The 16,134-nt window shown below is 39.4% G+C and overlaps 1 protein-coding gene across 15 annotated transcripts in view; it reads right to left on the bottom strand.

The window, feature by feature from the left end:
- The window catches only part of ZMYM2 (zinc finger MYM-type containing 2), a 92,464-nt gene that overhangs the window by 58,777 nt on the left and 17,553 nt on the right, over nt 1–16,134 (bottom strand). For 4 of the 15 annotated variants that reach the window (XR_014881099.1, XM_085216210.1, XM_085216214.1 and 1 more), the window contains exons 3-5: nt 12,607–12,696; nt 10,416–11,275; nt 1,609–1,897 (exon numbers count right to left, since the gene is read on the bottom strand). Coding sequence is in view for 14 of the 15 variants with exons in the window: in XM_085216210.1 (XP_085072336.1) it covers nt 1,609–1,897; nt 10,416–11,275; nt 12,607–12,696 (1,239 nt within the window). In the remaining variant the exon portion in view is untranslated. Of the gene's footprint in view, nt 1–1,608; nt 1,898–10,415; nt 11,276–12,576; nt 12,697–16,134 lie in introns of all 15 variants that reach the window. The other 11 variants (XM_085216215.1, XM_085216217.1, XM_085216216.1 and 8 more) reach the window with 8 other exon arrangements.

Raw genomic sequence — 16,134 nt, forward strand, 5'->3', positions numbered from 1 at the left:
AGTATATCCAAAGAACAATTCTCAAGAGAGCACTAACTTAGCCATGAGTTTTCAAGATTTCAGTCAGAAATAAAAAGATTATTCTTCAGCTTTATCTATAATCAATGGCGGAATATTTACTATACAAAAGGTGCATAAAAAAGCAATCAGTGTACAAATCATCAGAAAGAGTACAGTACTCTTAATTAGCTCCGTAGATGTAACTGCTCAGAACTGAGGCTTTTACATCTATTTTAGAAGAGCTAAAATGTTAGATGAGATATTAAAGTGTACCAAGGTATGAAAACAAAGAGTATAAATACTTCCTATATTTTGATACTGTCTCATGAAAAATGAATACAGACAGATCTGAATGAATACAAGCCATGAATCCATCTCAATGCATATTAATATAAAGCTTCCACTAGTTTGAATACATGATTCTGTGATTAAGCTACAATCATCTTCTCCAAAACATACATTAATAAAGGCAGTTCTTACTAGAAGCCTTCTTTAGTTTGGTAAGAATTAATCATTCAATTAGCATCAGCGCAGGGCATACTAAACTGAGATTTTACTGGAAAAGATACAGAAAAGTATGAGTACCTCAGAACTGGTATATCAACAGAACAAAACAGTACAGCTAGTACACTCAGCACTAGGAAAATAAAATCACAGAATCACAGTATGGTTTGGGTTAAAACGGACCTTTAGTTCCAACTCCCCTGCTATAGGCAGGGACATCTCTCTAGACCAGGTTGTTCAAAGCCCCATCCAGCCTGGCCTTGAACACCTCCAAAGAGGGGGCATCCACAACCTTTCTGGACAACCTGTTCCAGTGTCTCACTGTACTTACAGTAAAGAATTTCTTCCTAACATGTAGGCCAAATCTACCCTCTTCCAGTTTAAAGCCTTTAGGCTTCATCCCATCACTACCTGTCCTTATAAAAAGTCCCTCCCCAGCTTTCCTGTAGGCCCCTTCAGATACTGCTATCTTGGAATTCTCCTTCGGCAATTTTGAGCTATGAAAACAGTTGAAAAATTACAAGTCAAACCTATCCAGTAATTCAGAATAAGCCACTTTGAAGTATGCTTGTCACCCTTTCTACTATCCACTTCAGTTATAACTTGAAAAGTCGTCATTGTTGCACATACTTTACGGGACAAGCCCAAAGCTTCTCTTCCTCTACATACACGGTCAACACTGAAAGACTTCAGTTTTCAGTTTCTACTTTTTTTAGACCTCTTGACTTTGTATCTTCTACTTTCAAAATGAATGGTTTCTGCGCAAAAGGTCTACTCTTTTCATGAGAATTTTTTTATCTAAAGAATATATTCTGCCACAGGATATAAATCAGACAATTTTCACCTCCCTGCCCCCTTTTCAACACCCTCGAAATCCCCAGTTTGTGTTTGTCTTCCAGGGAAATAACCTGCCATACTCTGAATTCAAACTTATTTTGTTCTTGTGTAAACAGTGAATTCAACATTTCCAAATGACATTAAACTGACAGTATATAAAGTACTTGTGTAGTCAAATTTTATATCATTAACAATACAATTATCATGAATACACGAGAATCTCAAGTATTACTGGATTTAGCTGCTAAATAAAAAAAAATCCCTTACTTTCTGCACATGACACAAAGTTTCTTTGGAGTGGGTTTGTGTGAGAATGATGAGAGGCAGGTAGTAGAACAAAAAAGATGAGCTGATCCTTTCCGTTGATAAGCAGTCTGTCCCTTTTGCAAAGGCTTTTTGCAGTTTGCACATGTAACTTTAACCTGTTTAGAAGGCGGTGGCTGCTGAGTAGAAGGCTGGAAGATCTGTTTGGGTAGTGATGCTACTGGTGACAAAGAATCCACACCTGGTTGCTTTTGATTCCTAGGGAATGAAGCTGACTGGGATATCCAAGAATCTTCAATAAAGAAAAGAAAAAGTTAAGTGAGCAAACATGAGCATATACAGAGAAATATATGGTCATATATTTTTTTTCCTGGAACTAACAATTATAGTGGCATTTTAGAAATTCAGATTCAAAATTCACTTTCACAGCACCACTCTCCACTGCTGAAAAAAGCTTCAGAACACAAACAAGACTCAGAATGGTCCCATTATACACCTCATGACAAGTTTTGCAGACCTCAATTGACTTGCACTGTGTTTGCAAACAGGTAATTCTATCTCCAAACCAACAGAACGGCAACTACCAAGGTTCAAGACACAAGCTTTCCAAATTTATCAACACGAATGAATGAAACCTTAAGATTTGTATTAGTTATTTTATTCTCAAGTGAGCTTTAACACACAACTGATAAAGTTACTTAGTCCTGCCTCTGTAGCAAATCATAGAGTTGAGGTCTTCCATGGTAGTCTCTTGGTCTAGCTTGCAGTCAAAGAATTGTACTGTGATTTCCATCTATGTCACTGCTTATTGTAGTTTGCTTCTAACATGACAGTCTTCTCAACGCAACAAATAACACTTAATCTGCAAACTAGCATAGCCATGAGAGTTTCAAGTTTTTTTCAGTAGAAATCTATGCCCCTAGAAAATAACATTCCATTAAGTCCTGGCAGTAAACAGTTCCATGTCCTTCTACTCTAACCTCACCAGTCTTTCAACTGTATTTTTGGACAAGAAACTGTTATGGAACTATGCCACTTTTCGCTCATCTTTTATAGTGTGACATTTTACAGAATAATATGCATATCTGCTGGGTAGAAAATTTTACTCGAGTTCTTTTTACGCACCTGGAAATGCTGCATGCTTCTGGTTAAATTACATCATGAGTATCTTGGTTTGAATCAAAAAACACAGCTTGGACAAGAAAAATATACAGTTTTGTCCTCCAAAAAAATTTGAATTCTAGGCTTTTCAACAGAATGTAAGCTTTCATTTTAATAACTATCACGACAGTTCAGGAACTTTGAGCTTCTAAAGGATGCCAAGAATGATACATTACTTGAGTATAAAACAAAACATGAATAGGAACTTCTTTTCACTGTAACAAAGCATTTACAAACATTTTCAATAGCCTGTGTCAGCCACCCCAAGTACTCTCACAGAACTTGGGACTTACCTTTCAAGCCTGTGATTCCATTTATTTAGACAGGTATTTCACTTCTGCATACTATTTCACACACATAACTACCACTCTATTTGGCAGTAGCTCTGCTACTATTTTTAAGTTTGAACAGAATTTACTGAAACTAAATAGAAATACTTAAGTCTTCAATATCCTATTCAGTAGATTCCTGGGATGTTAAACTAGCAACATTTTTTACCTCATGACTTTTCTTCACATCTAACTTGTTAACTACATTAACTCCTCCAGCTTATATGCTCTACAAAAGACCTCTAAAATTGGCTTTTCCTGTCCTTGAACTGAGACAATATATCACACATCCTTAGCTGCTTTCTGATCAGTTTCCATGCCCCAGTGCCCTTATGTCTTCATCCTTCAAGTTTCTATTTCCAGTTCTTCCCTCTAATGGTAAAGTTTATGAGGCCATGCAGTTTCATGTTCAACTTCTTCTTAACTATAATGGCTATTCTACTTTTTTTTAAATTCATTCTTACTCTAAATTGCTACAAAATTATTCCTTACTCCCACTTGCATCAATGCATTCATTTGTAGCACCATCTCACACACAAAAAAAAAAAGCTCAAAGAAATGATGCCTTTCAAATTTATTTTCTTAAATTTATTTTACAAAGCAGAAGAAACTACCAGCATAACTTAGGGCAGAAGTTTTGTAGAGGTACACAGCCCTTGAAACATACTCAAGTACATCTGCATTAATAACTTACTTCACATTTAATTTACCAATCTTTTATTCTGTTCTTGGAGTAGTTCTGATGCACAAAAATTAGATTCCAGTCAGAACAGCAAGACCTGAGTTCCATTCCAAAAGCACCTGAAATACATGCCTCAGAGCTTACTAGGGGCATTAAGTACTGAAATAATATGTAGGGCATAAGGTTCTGTATTACACACCTACCTCCTCCCATACAGTGGAGGCTTTTAGCCCAAGGAAACAACACCAATTCAGTATAAATCTTACTAACCATGCACAATGGATTTGTGCCCACATAAAATGGACTTCTCAAGAGCAACAGTATCAACAACTCTGATCTACTGTTTTTCTAATATGTAGATGTCACATGTCCTAGCTCCTTTATTAACAGGATCAGGAAAACAATATTCTATGTTTGCATCTTCAAGGCTTCAAATTCTCCAAAAAGGAAGCAAACAAACCACGGAAGCACAGAACCATTGAGGTTGGCAGGGACCTCAGGGTCCCTCCACTTAACCCTTGCTCCAGCAGGGACACCCAGAGCAGGGTACCCAGGACCACCTCCAGGTGGCTTCAACAGATCACCAGGGAGGAGATCCGACAGCCCCCAGGCAGCCTGCGCCCATGCTCTGTCATCTGCACAGTACAGCAGCACTCCTAGTGTTCAGAGGGAACCTCCTGCATTCCAGCTTGTGCCCACTGTCTCTTATTCTGGCACTAGACATGACTGAAAAGAACCTGGCTCCATTCTCTGTGCATCCCTCTTTTAGATATTTGTACACATCACTACTTTCGCTGAGAAGCACATACAAGTCTCTAGAAGAAAAAGGAAGGAACTTCTGAAGGAAAAAATAAAATGCAAATATATATCTCGAAAATCTTTCCTGTTTAACATCTTTATCAGTGACACTGAGAAGGGGAACGAGTGCCCCCCTCTGCAAGTTTGCTGATGACACCCAAGCTGTGTGATGTGGCTGACACACCCAAAGAACAAAATGCCATCCAGAGACCTGGACAGGTTAAAGCAGTGGGCCCAGGTGAACCTTATAAGACTCAACAAGTCTAAATGGATAACCCCCACCCACTATCACTGCAAGCTGGGGGATGTAAGGATAGAGCACAGCTCTGACTAAAAGGATCTGGGGGTACTTGGGGAAGGCAAGCAAGACATGAGCCAGAAGTGTGCCTTGACAGCCCAGAATACCAGCTGTATCCTGGAATGCATGAAAAGCAGTGAGATCAGCATGGTGAGGGAGTGATCCTGCCCTTCTGCTCTGTGCTGGTGAGACCTCACCTGGAGTACTGCAACCGGATGCGGAGTCCTCAGTACATGAGAGAGACAGACCAGCTGGAATGTGTCTAGAAGAAGGCCACAAAAATGACCCAAGGGATGAAGCATCCACCAAAGGACAGGCTGAGAGAGCTGAGGCTGTTCAGCATGGAGAAGAGAAGGCTCTGAAGTAACCTGAAAGTAGCTTTTCAGGTATCTAAAGGGAGCTATAAAAAGGAAGGGGACAGACTCTTTAGTAGGGTCTGTTGTGGTAGGACAACGGGAAACAGCTTTAAACTAAAAGAGGGGAGATTTAGATTGGATATAGGGAAAGAGTTTCTTACAATAAAGGTGCTAAAGCATTAGAACAGGCTGCCCTGAGAGGCGGTGGATGCCCCATCCCTGGAAACACTTAAGGTCAGGCTCTCAGAAACCTGATCAAGCTCTAAGTGTTCCTGTTCACTGCAGGGAGTTGGAATACATGGCCTTTACAGATCCCTTCCAGCCCAAATGATTCTATGAATTTATGTACAAAAATCTGCAAATGATCCAAACCTACATTTTTCAGGGTTTTTTTCTGCATTAAAAACTATTCCTACTATAGTTGTCTTTTCTCCAGTTACTTTTTCCTTTATGTTCTTGATCATTTTTCTCCTTTCTCTCCTTCAAAAGGTATTTTGAAGGTATTTTCCTTCTTCCCTTTCACTTGTGGCAGTCCTTTGTTTCCTTTGGAGCCTACTGCTCTTTAGTTTTTGCATATGAAGACCACAGGCATAAAAAAAAAAAAATCCTGCGTTTGCATACCTGAAAATAAATTTCTCATATCCATTTGCAAACTTACATTTTCCTCCCTTCTTCATACCTGAAAAATTTCTGTTCAGCCTCTGTCAATCACACCAAAAACACAAGTTCAGTCTTTTCAGGGAATGCACATGCTGATTTTCTTATTAAGAAAAACAAAGGCACCATTTGAGGTAATGAATACTTTAAGTTGTCATCCACGACTACATCACTATCTGTGATGACACAATAACTGTCGTTCCACATCTGAGGAATCAACTACCAATAGTGAGAACATAAGATCTACAAGACTCATTTCTGAATTTAAGGTAACCACTGAAACATCCAGACAATAAAGTTCCCAAACTTCAACTTCAGATGTCAAATTTTGATATTAAATTTAACATGAATACAACAAAAAGAACACAAGATAACATCTGACTTGAAGGCTTATCTTCACACTGCCTTTCCAAAGTAGAATATGGAAGATACTAATACTTTGGCAAAAGTACATTAGGTGTCATGACTAAAATGAAGAGCTTCACTATTTAAATATTTCTTGAAAAGTACATAGAAAATCCATGCATTTTAATCAGTATATTACTGATTAAAGTTAAGCAACATAAACACTAAGTGTCTACTGCACTTGGATTCTAACTTAAAATAATTTTTTTTTAAAGTACACTAACTAGTCTGAAGCTAGTTATCACAGAAGTGATCATTCTTGTTTTTTTCCCCCCACACTTCTTCCCCAACTGGGCAGCAGAATATCCATATACAAATTCAAAATATTTTGAATTACTTTTGCTATTCTACAGAATTTAAGCTTTCACATTTCAAGACCACTGACAACTGTCCCATTTTATTTTAGTAAGACTTGCTTACAAGACACAGTATACTGCTATTTACACAGAAATAACAAAATCATATAATGAGGTCTTCCTGTGTCAGCTACAAGAAGTTTCACGCTCACAGGCTCTCATCCTGATGGGGGTTTCAACCACCCAGACATCCTCTGGCAAGACAACACAACGAGCTGTAAGCAATCCAGGAGCCCCCTAGAGTCCACTGACAGTAACTTTCTGGTTCAAGTAGTGGACAGACCAACCAGAGGTGAAGTATTGCTGGACCTGGTGTTCACCAATGCAGAGTTGCTCCTTAAAGATATTAAGACTGGAGGCAGCCTGGGCTGCAGTGACTACCCTCTAGCTTAGTTTGTGATCTTGAGGAATGTGGGCCTGGCACTGAGTAGAGTCAGGACCCTGAATTTTAAGAGAGCAAACTTCAGTTTGTTCAAGGAGTTGTTGAATGAGATCTCCTGGGAAGAAGTTCTTAAAGACAACAGAGTGGAACAAAGCTGGCTACCACTTTAAGGATGCCTTTCTGAGGGTGCAAGAGCTCTCTATCCCTCAGAATATAAAGCAGGCAGGGGAAGTGTGAAAACAGCATGGCTTGGCAAGGACCTGTTGGTCAAACTGAGGAAAAAGAAGGACGCATTATCTGGGGAGAATACGGGATGCTGTCTGGACTCACAGAAATGGGATTAGGAAAGCCAAAGCACAGAGAGAACTGAACTTAACAAGAGAAATTAAAAACAAGGAGGAGTTTTATGGGTACATAGGTCAGAAGAGACAGAACAAAGACAGCATTATCTCCCTTGCTAAATGAGAAAGGAGAACTGGCTACAACAGATATGGAGAAGGCTGAGGTACACAATAAGTTCTCTACCTCAGTCTTCACTGGCAGCCAGGATTCTCACATCTCTGAACATGAACCTCTAGGCGGGAACCAGGGGAGCAAACTCCCCTCCACTGTAATGACAGAGAAAGTCCAAGATTGACTCATGAGACTAAACACGTGCAAGTCCATGGGGCCAGGTGATTTGCATCCCAGGCTCCTAAGGGAGATGGCTGAGGTGGTTGCTGAGTCACTCTCCATCATGTTTGAAAAGTGGCTGTCAGGAGAAGAACTCAGGGACTGGAAAAAGGGAAACATCACTCTCATTTGCAAGAAAGGGAGAAAGGAGGATCTGGTCAGTGAACTACAGGTCAGTGAGCCTCATATCTATGCCTCGGAAGATCATGGAACAGATCCTCCTGAAAGACATTCTAAGGTACATGAGGGAAAAGTGGGTGATCCTAGAAAGCAAGCATGGCTTCACCAAGGGAAGAATGTGCCTGACCAATCTGGTGGCCTTCTCTGATGGAGTGGCAGCACTGGTGGACAAAGGGAAGGCAAGTAATATCATCTACCTGGACTTCTGCAAGGCCTTTGACATGGTCCCTCCACCCACCACATCCTGTCTCTAAATTGGAAAGATATGAATTTGAAGGGTGGACTATTCGGTGGAAAAGGAATTAGTTGGACGGTCACAGCCAGAGGGCTATGGTCAATGGTTCTATGTCCTGGTGGAGGCCAGTAACAAGTGGTGTCCCCCACAGGTCCATCTTGGGTCTGGTACTCTTTACCATCTTTATTAATGACACAGACAATGAGGTTGAGTGCACCCTCAGCAAGTCTGCTGATGAAACGAAGCTGAGCAGTGCATTTGATAAAGCAGAAGGACCCTGATCAACTCAGAAGGTAGGCCCCTGTAAATCTAATGAGGTTCAACAAAGCAAAGTGCTTTGTTTCCTTTGCTACTCCATGAGGGTAGTCCTGCTGAGAAGGACTCGGGGGTTCTGGCTGAAGAAAAATTTAACATGAACCAGCAGTGTGCTCTTGGAGAAGACTAATGGTATCCATCCATTCATCCTCAGAGTACGCTGACATGAAATCTCAGATGGGGAGCTGTGTAAACTTCCCCGCAATTCATATGGAAATACTTAAAAGAGCTACTACACCACTTGGACTGCCACAAGCCCATGGGGCTGGATGGAATCCACTGAAGGGTGTGGGCAGTTGATAGCCAAACCACTTTCTATCATTTATCAGCACTCCTGGTCAATATGAGAGGGCCCAGAGGGCTGGAGGCTTGCCAACATTACTTCCATCTACAAGAATGGTTGTAAGAGTTGATCTGGGAACTACAGGCCTGTCAGTCTGACTTCAATGCAAGGCAACATTATTGAGCAGATCATCTTGAGGGAGATCATAGGGCATGTGTGGGACAACTGGGGAATGAGGCCTAGCCAGCACGGGTTTGTGACAGGCAGATCCTGCTTGACCAACCTGATCTACTTCTGTGTTCAAGTTAGCCACCTGGTGGATAAGGAAAAGGCTGCTGACACAGTCTACTTCAGCAAAGCCTTCAACACTGTCTCCGAGTACTCTTCTGGAGAAGCTGGCAGCGCACAGCTTGAACAGATGCACTCCTTGCTGGGTAAAGAACTGGCTGGATGGCTAGGCTCAGAGTAGTGCTGAATGGAGTTAAATCTTCAGTTGGAGAACAGTCATGAATGGTATTCCCAGGGCACGGCACTGGGGCCTGTCCAGTTCAGTATCTTTACTGATGACCTGGGTGAAGACATTGAGTGCACCCTCAGTTTGCAGATGACACCAAGTTGGCAGGAAGTGTCGATCTGCCCGGGGTTAGGAAGGCCCTACAGAGGGACCTGTATAGGTTGGATCACTGGGGCCAATGGGATGAAATTCAACAAGACCAAGTGCTGGATCCTGCACTTTGGCCACAACCACATGCAACGCTACAGGCTTGGAGCAGAGTGGATGGAAGAGTGTGTAGAGGAAATGGATCTAGGAGGATCTTGGTCAATGCTTGGCTAAACGTGATAGAAACAGCGTTGCTAATAGGAGCGGAGAAGTGGTCATCCCTCTGCACTCAGCCTTGCACCCCGAATACCGAGTTCAGTTTTGGGCCCCTCACTACAAGAAAGACATTGAGGCCCTGGAGCATGTTCAGAGAAGAGCAGTGAAGCTGGTGAGGGATCTGGGGCACAAGCCTTATGACGAGCAGCTGAGGAAACTGGGATTGTTTAGTCTGGAGAAGAGGAGGCTTGGGGGTCCCATTTTCACTCTCTACAATTGCCTGAAGGGAGGCTGTGGTGAGGTGGGGGTTGGCCTCTTCTCCCATGTAAATAGTGATAGGACTAGAGGGAATGGCCTCACATTATGCCAAGGGAGATTCAGGTTGGACATTTGGAAATGCTTCCTCTCCGAGCTGCCCAGGGAGGTGGTGGAGTTACTGACTCCGAAGTTGTTCCAAGAAACGCTTTGTTGTTGCACTGAGGGACATGGTTTAGTGGGAAATATTGATGATAGGTGGATGGTTAGACTGGATGATTTAAGAGGTCTTTTCCAACTTTGGTGATTCTGTGATTCACCATTCTTTGTATGAATAAAGGAGTACACTCAAGTCATAAATAAAACTCTGCTCTTTAGATAGAAATACTTGTCTGAAAACACCTGAAGCATTACTTCACAATGAACTGGGATATCTTACCTATCCAAGGCATCAAGTCATTGAAGAATTTTTTGTTCTAGAGTTTAGAATGTTGTGATAGAAAGCTGTGATAAGGATGAAGAGAATCAAGACCTTCTACAAGAATTAAACTTACAAACTAAAGCAGTTCAACTGCCTCCCCAAAAAATTATCAAACAATTTTAAGGAAATGATCAGAATTCTAACTTACCAGGATTATGATGAGTCACAGATTCTCCATTTTGAAATACATCTCCAGCCACATTCATTCTACCAGGATTGAAAGGTCCTACACCAGTCTTGGTCTGTGAAGTTAAAGATGGGGTGTATGTTTGCATATTAACACCAAAATTACTTGACTGCAGTCCGTTAGATACATCTCCCAAGTTGGCATTCTGCAATGATGTTACATGCGTGATCATTAAGTTCATGTCACGCCCTTCAGCATTTTCTACATGACCATCACTCACAGAGCTCATAGCACCTGTTTCTAATGTAGTTACATTAGCAATCTGAATGTCAGAGTCTGGTTCTGTGGATATACCACTATTAGCAATTCCTGAATTTACCTTACTTCTTGAAAAACTGGAAGCAGAGAAATCCATATCGTTGGCTCTGTTTTTACACTCTGGAAGTCTTCGCTCATTAAAACTGGAAGCATTCTTCTCTTGTCCTTGATTTGTTTCAATATCTTCTTCATCATCAATGATAATAGTTTCACTTATACTCCCCTTTTGAGAATTCAAGTCTTTCGGAGGAGGAAGCATTTTGCAATCATCTCCTTGAAGTTCATCATTTTTTGACAATGCAAATGCAGTATTCCTTTGTTCTGCTATCAGTGATGTAGAATTTTGTGGCGTTTGAACAGGTTCAATAAAAACTACATCATCGTCGTCTTCTACAGTAGAGTTCTGGAATTTACTTGGTCTAGAAACTAAAGAACTTGGTGGACCAGCAAATGTATTTCCTACATTTGCAAGACCGGCTGCCATGGTGGTATTTGCTAGTAGGTCAGGAGTACGTCCAGACAGTTCTAATCCTCCCAGAGAACTTGTGTCCATTCCAGACCTGCTGTTTGAATAAAAACAAAGCAACAACAACAACAAACAAATGTCAGAGTAAGACATAACTTTCCAGTAACGGTTCCTAAAAATAACTACACAGATTCACAGAGTTGGTTGGAAGGGACCTCTCAAGATCATCTATTTCAACACCCAGCTATAAAAATCATAGTTTTAATTTTTATTTGGTTTTCTTCTTATCTCGGATAATACACCAAGAAAACCCACATAGTTTCTCTATTTTCTCTATGCTCTTATTTGAATATCTTAACATTAATTTCATTTCTAAACCTGTATAAGGAAGAGAAATGGCCAATACCAACAATTCCCACTAACAGGTATATAAATCAGTGTCTAGCAAAAAACACATCAGAAACTTTATTTTTGTTGGTACTCATTACAATATCTTCATTTCTCAGTTCCTCTCCTGAGGGACTCCCTCCACCCACGGACACAATGAGCCCTTAACACTTCTTTTGCTAGACTGCAAAGCAAAGTCAAGATTTAGACAATCAGAATAAAAAAACTGAATTCCTATTAAATCTCATTGCTATTAGAAACATTACCAACTTTCAACATCAACAGATTTATACAAAGACTGAAGTTATCAATGCACATCATTTTTGTCTAGCAAAAAAAGCTAAATCATTTTGCATATGTAACTTTGAAGTTCAACTGATATTCCCACACTCCCACGAAGGCAAACCTCCTTATGTGGTCCCAGTATAACTGAGGCAGAGAAGCAAAGGAGATAGGGAAACGCCACGTGCATTGAGAATACACACACTATCACAAGTGCATAGCAACTTCGCATTCCTAGCCATCCTGACTTCTTCATGTTCCACTGCAGCTTTCAACAGCTTTGATCTCTTTTCTAACAGCAAGCAATGCTTCTTCAGGCTCCCTCACAACAGCTACTTTGCTTGTAGGTTTCAGTTTGCATTTAGTTCAGTTTGGTCAAATCTCCTTTTTATAACTACATCATAATGAATTAAATACTGATAAGAGGCAAGCAGAATATGTAACTTCTGTACCTCTTCTTACCTTCTGCAATTCCAAACAATCATATGATTGTTGTTAAGAGAATTAAATTTCTGAAAAGAATATTTGTACTAAAAACAGTGAATTAAGCTGACCTTGATACGTACAACAGGAAATACATACTTTAGGGTATGTCCAAGTACACACTGAAATGTGACATCACTGAGCATTTATCAAAAGCTACAAGTAGCTTTCTATGCATTCTTATATATTCTTTATTAAAGGAAGCTGAATAGATGAAGTTGAAATATCCCACTCATAAATACTTACCCATCCAGAAATCCACTGCAATCTGTTTACCTTAGTAAGTTGCTCCAAGACCTTTTATTTTCCTTCCTGTGGGGAGCCTGCTTTTCTTGAAGCAACTTGCTACCTTCTGCAAAAGCTGTTCTGAAACAGGGTTAAAACAAACACTAAATACCTGAAAGGGAGCATACCTGAAAACAGCTAGAACCTCTTGCACCAACTCAGCTCATGAAAATGACTTTTCGGAACTTAAACTATAAGTTTAAACCTGATTTTCAGCACAGTTGTCCTACACTAATCGGAAAAATGTTGGTCTATACCATTGTTGCCACAAGAAAAGCAGCAACAGTGCTGTTTATTCTCAATTTTCTACTGTTACATTCCATTTCCAGGATTCTTTGTTTGTGGCTTTATAGGTAGATGGAAGAAGTACAGCGTTAAGACACAGGTAATTGCAATTATGAAATCAAATACTAGAATTAAAGAAGTCTGTTTATAATAGAACGTAAAGAAAATAAATGATTTAAGCAAACTGAACTATTGACAAAAGAAATCTTATCAGTTAAGTTTCCTTGCTTTATATGGCGTCAACCTCCACAATGCCTGTGGCAGAACATGCAAGGTTAAATTCACAACATGACTAAAGAAAAATTACAGAACACACATCACACATCAGGCTTACCTTACATTGCTAATCATTTTCAGATTGTATATATGCACTGCAGTAGTACTTAGCACAGGTTCAGACATCCATAGCTTATATTAACACACAACACAAGAGACTGAAAATGCTCAAAGCTCAAGTCTGTATTCATTCCTCAGGTTTTGCAACAGTCATTAGGTTTACCAGGCTTGGCAGCATTTTTACAATAGGGTATCAACGTGTGTAGTTATCTACTCTTTGAAGATAGGCCTTAAAATCCTCATGCAGTAAAGAGGCCCAAAGAAATAAAGCGCAAATATTCTTCTAAGCGTTTAGAATATTATTCAAGCCTTCATGTCCATTAACTGGAGCTGGCAGGGGAGGGGGGGAGCGGGAGGCGGAACACAAACAGCAAGGCTGTGAACCAGATTAATCCCAGAAGAGAAGCAACCACCTTTTAATACCTTCATACATTGTTAGCCTTACAGCCAAATGCCATTATGTAAGACCATCTGAAATGTAATGAAGGTAACATTCAATTGGAATGAAGAATTTTCTTTCAAAAGAACCATTATCATCAAAACAGCTGGCTTGTACCTTCCTGGAAATCAGTCAGTCACACTGAAGATTAATTTAATCCAATATTCTCTTTTACCTATCATTTTTCCTCTCAAGGGCTGATTAATTCAAAGTTAGATTTCCCTACATCTCAGCTTTTACTGATAAGAATGTATTCAGTTCATTGATTCTCAGAAGTTTCCCAGTTTTATTCCATATATTTTCTTTCTCAACAAGGAGAAAAGCATCACAAGCACATAAAGCTTTTAATGAAGTTTTAAATATACCTGAACAGATGGGAGCAAAGAGGAAATGAGAATATGCCAAGACTACACCACAGACCTGAATCAAACCTTTGCTATTTCTGTTTTTAAAGATTCTCACTAAAAATATAGATGGAGTTATTACTTTTGCTACAAATTATGTGCACGTATTATAATAAACGGGAAGATATCTTTTTACCTATGCATATTTATTTTTCTCCATATAGGCTCCTAGGAGGTTTTAGTGACCTGTGTTAGGTATGCCATAACAAGAAAAACTCATGTGCTTAACTGCTGGTACCCAGTAATATCTGCTGATATTTCCACACAGATATCAGCTTCTAACTCTGCAAAACTCAGCAACAAAATACAATTTTTAATTTTGTTTCTTTTCAAAAACAAAAGCAATTTGCAAAATGACACAGGAAGTTTTCTAAAAATGCTAATACTGAAAAGAGACCCAAAAACTACAGACAATTTTGTACTCAATATTTCTAAATGAAAACTAACAACAACAAAAGAAATAACTTACAAGTATAGGTTTACAATAGGAAACTAAGAAAAACTCTATCCTCATAGCTTATTAAGCATATTTTACTGCTACCATAGAAACATGATTACCAGAACCCTCTAAAATTCATTAGCCTGGATGAATTGTTAAAACTCTGGATTAAAAAAAAAAAATCCAAAGCCCAAAAAGCCACAGACTGGCAAAATCAATTCTGCAGAGAATTTATTGTCAATACTGTTGCTAAATGAGCTCAAGGTTTCGTGGTACCACACCGGCACTAAGATTACGGCCAGATGGAAACACAGGCACTACCAATACACATCAGCCCTTCCTGAACCAAGTTATGTTCTCCTTTTAAATTAGGTTGTACCACTGATGTGTAAAAGTCTTCAAGCTAAAATAAATCACCACCTCATATCTACATTCGGGTTTTAATTGCCGAAGAAATAAAGGGCGAAATCCACATGTCTCTGGAAAAATGACAAATACAACAGCTTTAAGGCAGCCAGCTAGGCAATGCTTCATAAGCCAAGTCTTTATAGTTGAAAAATAGAATACTTTTAAATTTATTAGAAATTGAAGAAATTTGGGAATGAGAGAACATACCTAAAAATAATCAACAAAAAGCTGGATTTTCCAAGCCAAATTCTCTACTAAATGCCATTAGTAACACCTGGGATGAAGGTAACATATGGAAAAGCACAGTCATGGTTATGCACCCTTGGAGCAAAGTCGTAAGGATAAAAAGGAGTCACTGAAATCTCACCAAAACCACAGTTTCATCAGAACACTTGAAACAGAAATTCAAACTAAGACCAGCACGTGCAAATGCTTCCATATAAAGACTTAAAAAAAGGAAAAGTGGACTGGTTTTGAGAGAACACAAAATTAAGACATCTTGAAAACTAAAGGGATTAATAAAGTTCTGGAGACAGTGTAATACAGTGGAACAGACAACACAGAAACAAAAAAGACCCATTGATTTGTCTCCTAAAAGAAATGCTTTCTATTAAGAAAGCGCATTATCCTAACTAAATTATTTAAGTTAACAGGTACTATGCTACATTTAATTTCATATCCAAAAGAGGAGAAATAACATATTAATGTCATAACGCAGTGACAGCACAGATGAGGTAAGAGGAAGAAGAGACTGCAAATGCCGGACATGCAGTAAACTGAAGATTTCAAGAACGTTGTACAGACCAAGACAGACAAAAAAACAAACAAGCAAACAAACAAATCACAGCCACCTACAACCAGAAAGACCCATCAACAGAAGGAAAAGCAACACTTGGTAATTCTGAGCCATGCAACATGGTTCAAGATGCAATTATCCAGACGGCTCTCCAGAATAGCATATTTAATCCCAAGGGAATGAATGAGAAAACAATTCATTACTTTAACTTGTGAATTTTAAAGGAAGAACAGAAGTACGAGGAACCAAGTTAAAAGGAAATGAAATGGAGCAGCCAGAAGAACAAAATGCTTTTTGAAAGCCTGAAGGCCATTTAAAGACTCATCACAAAAAGCATACAACTAACCTAAACTCCCCGAAAAGTAAAAAGGCTACTACCAAAAGTCTCTGAACTAACAAGAATCATGGAATT

This window comes from Meleagris gallopavo, chromosome 1 (genome assembly GCF_905368555.1).
Source record: "Meleagris gallopavo chromosome 1, MGAL_WU_HG_1.1, whole genome shotgun sequence".
Lineage (NCBI taxonomy): Eukaryota > Metazoa > Chordata > Aves > Galliformes > Phasianidae > Meleagris > Meleagris gallopavo.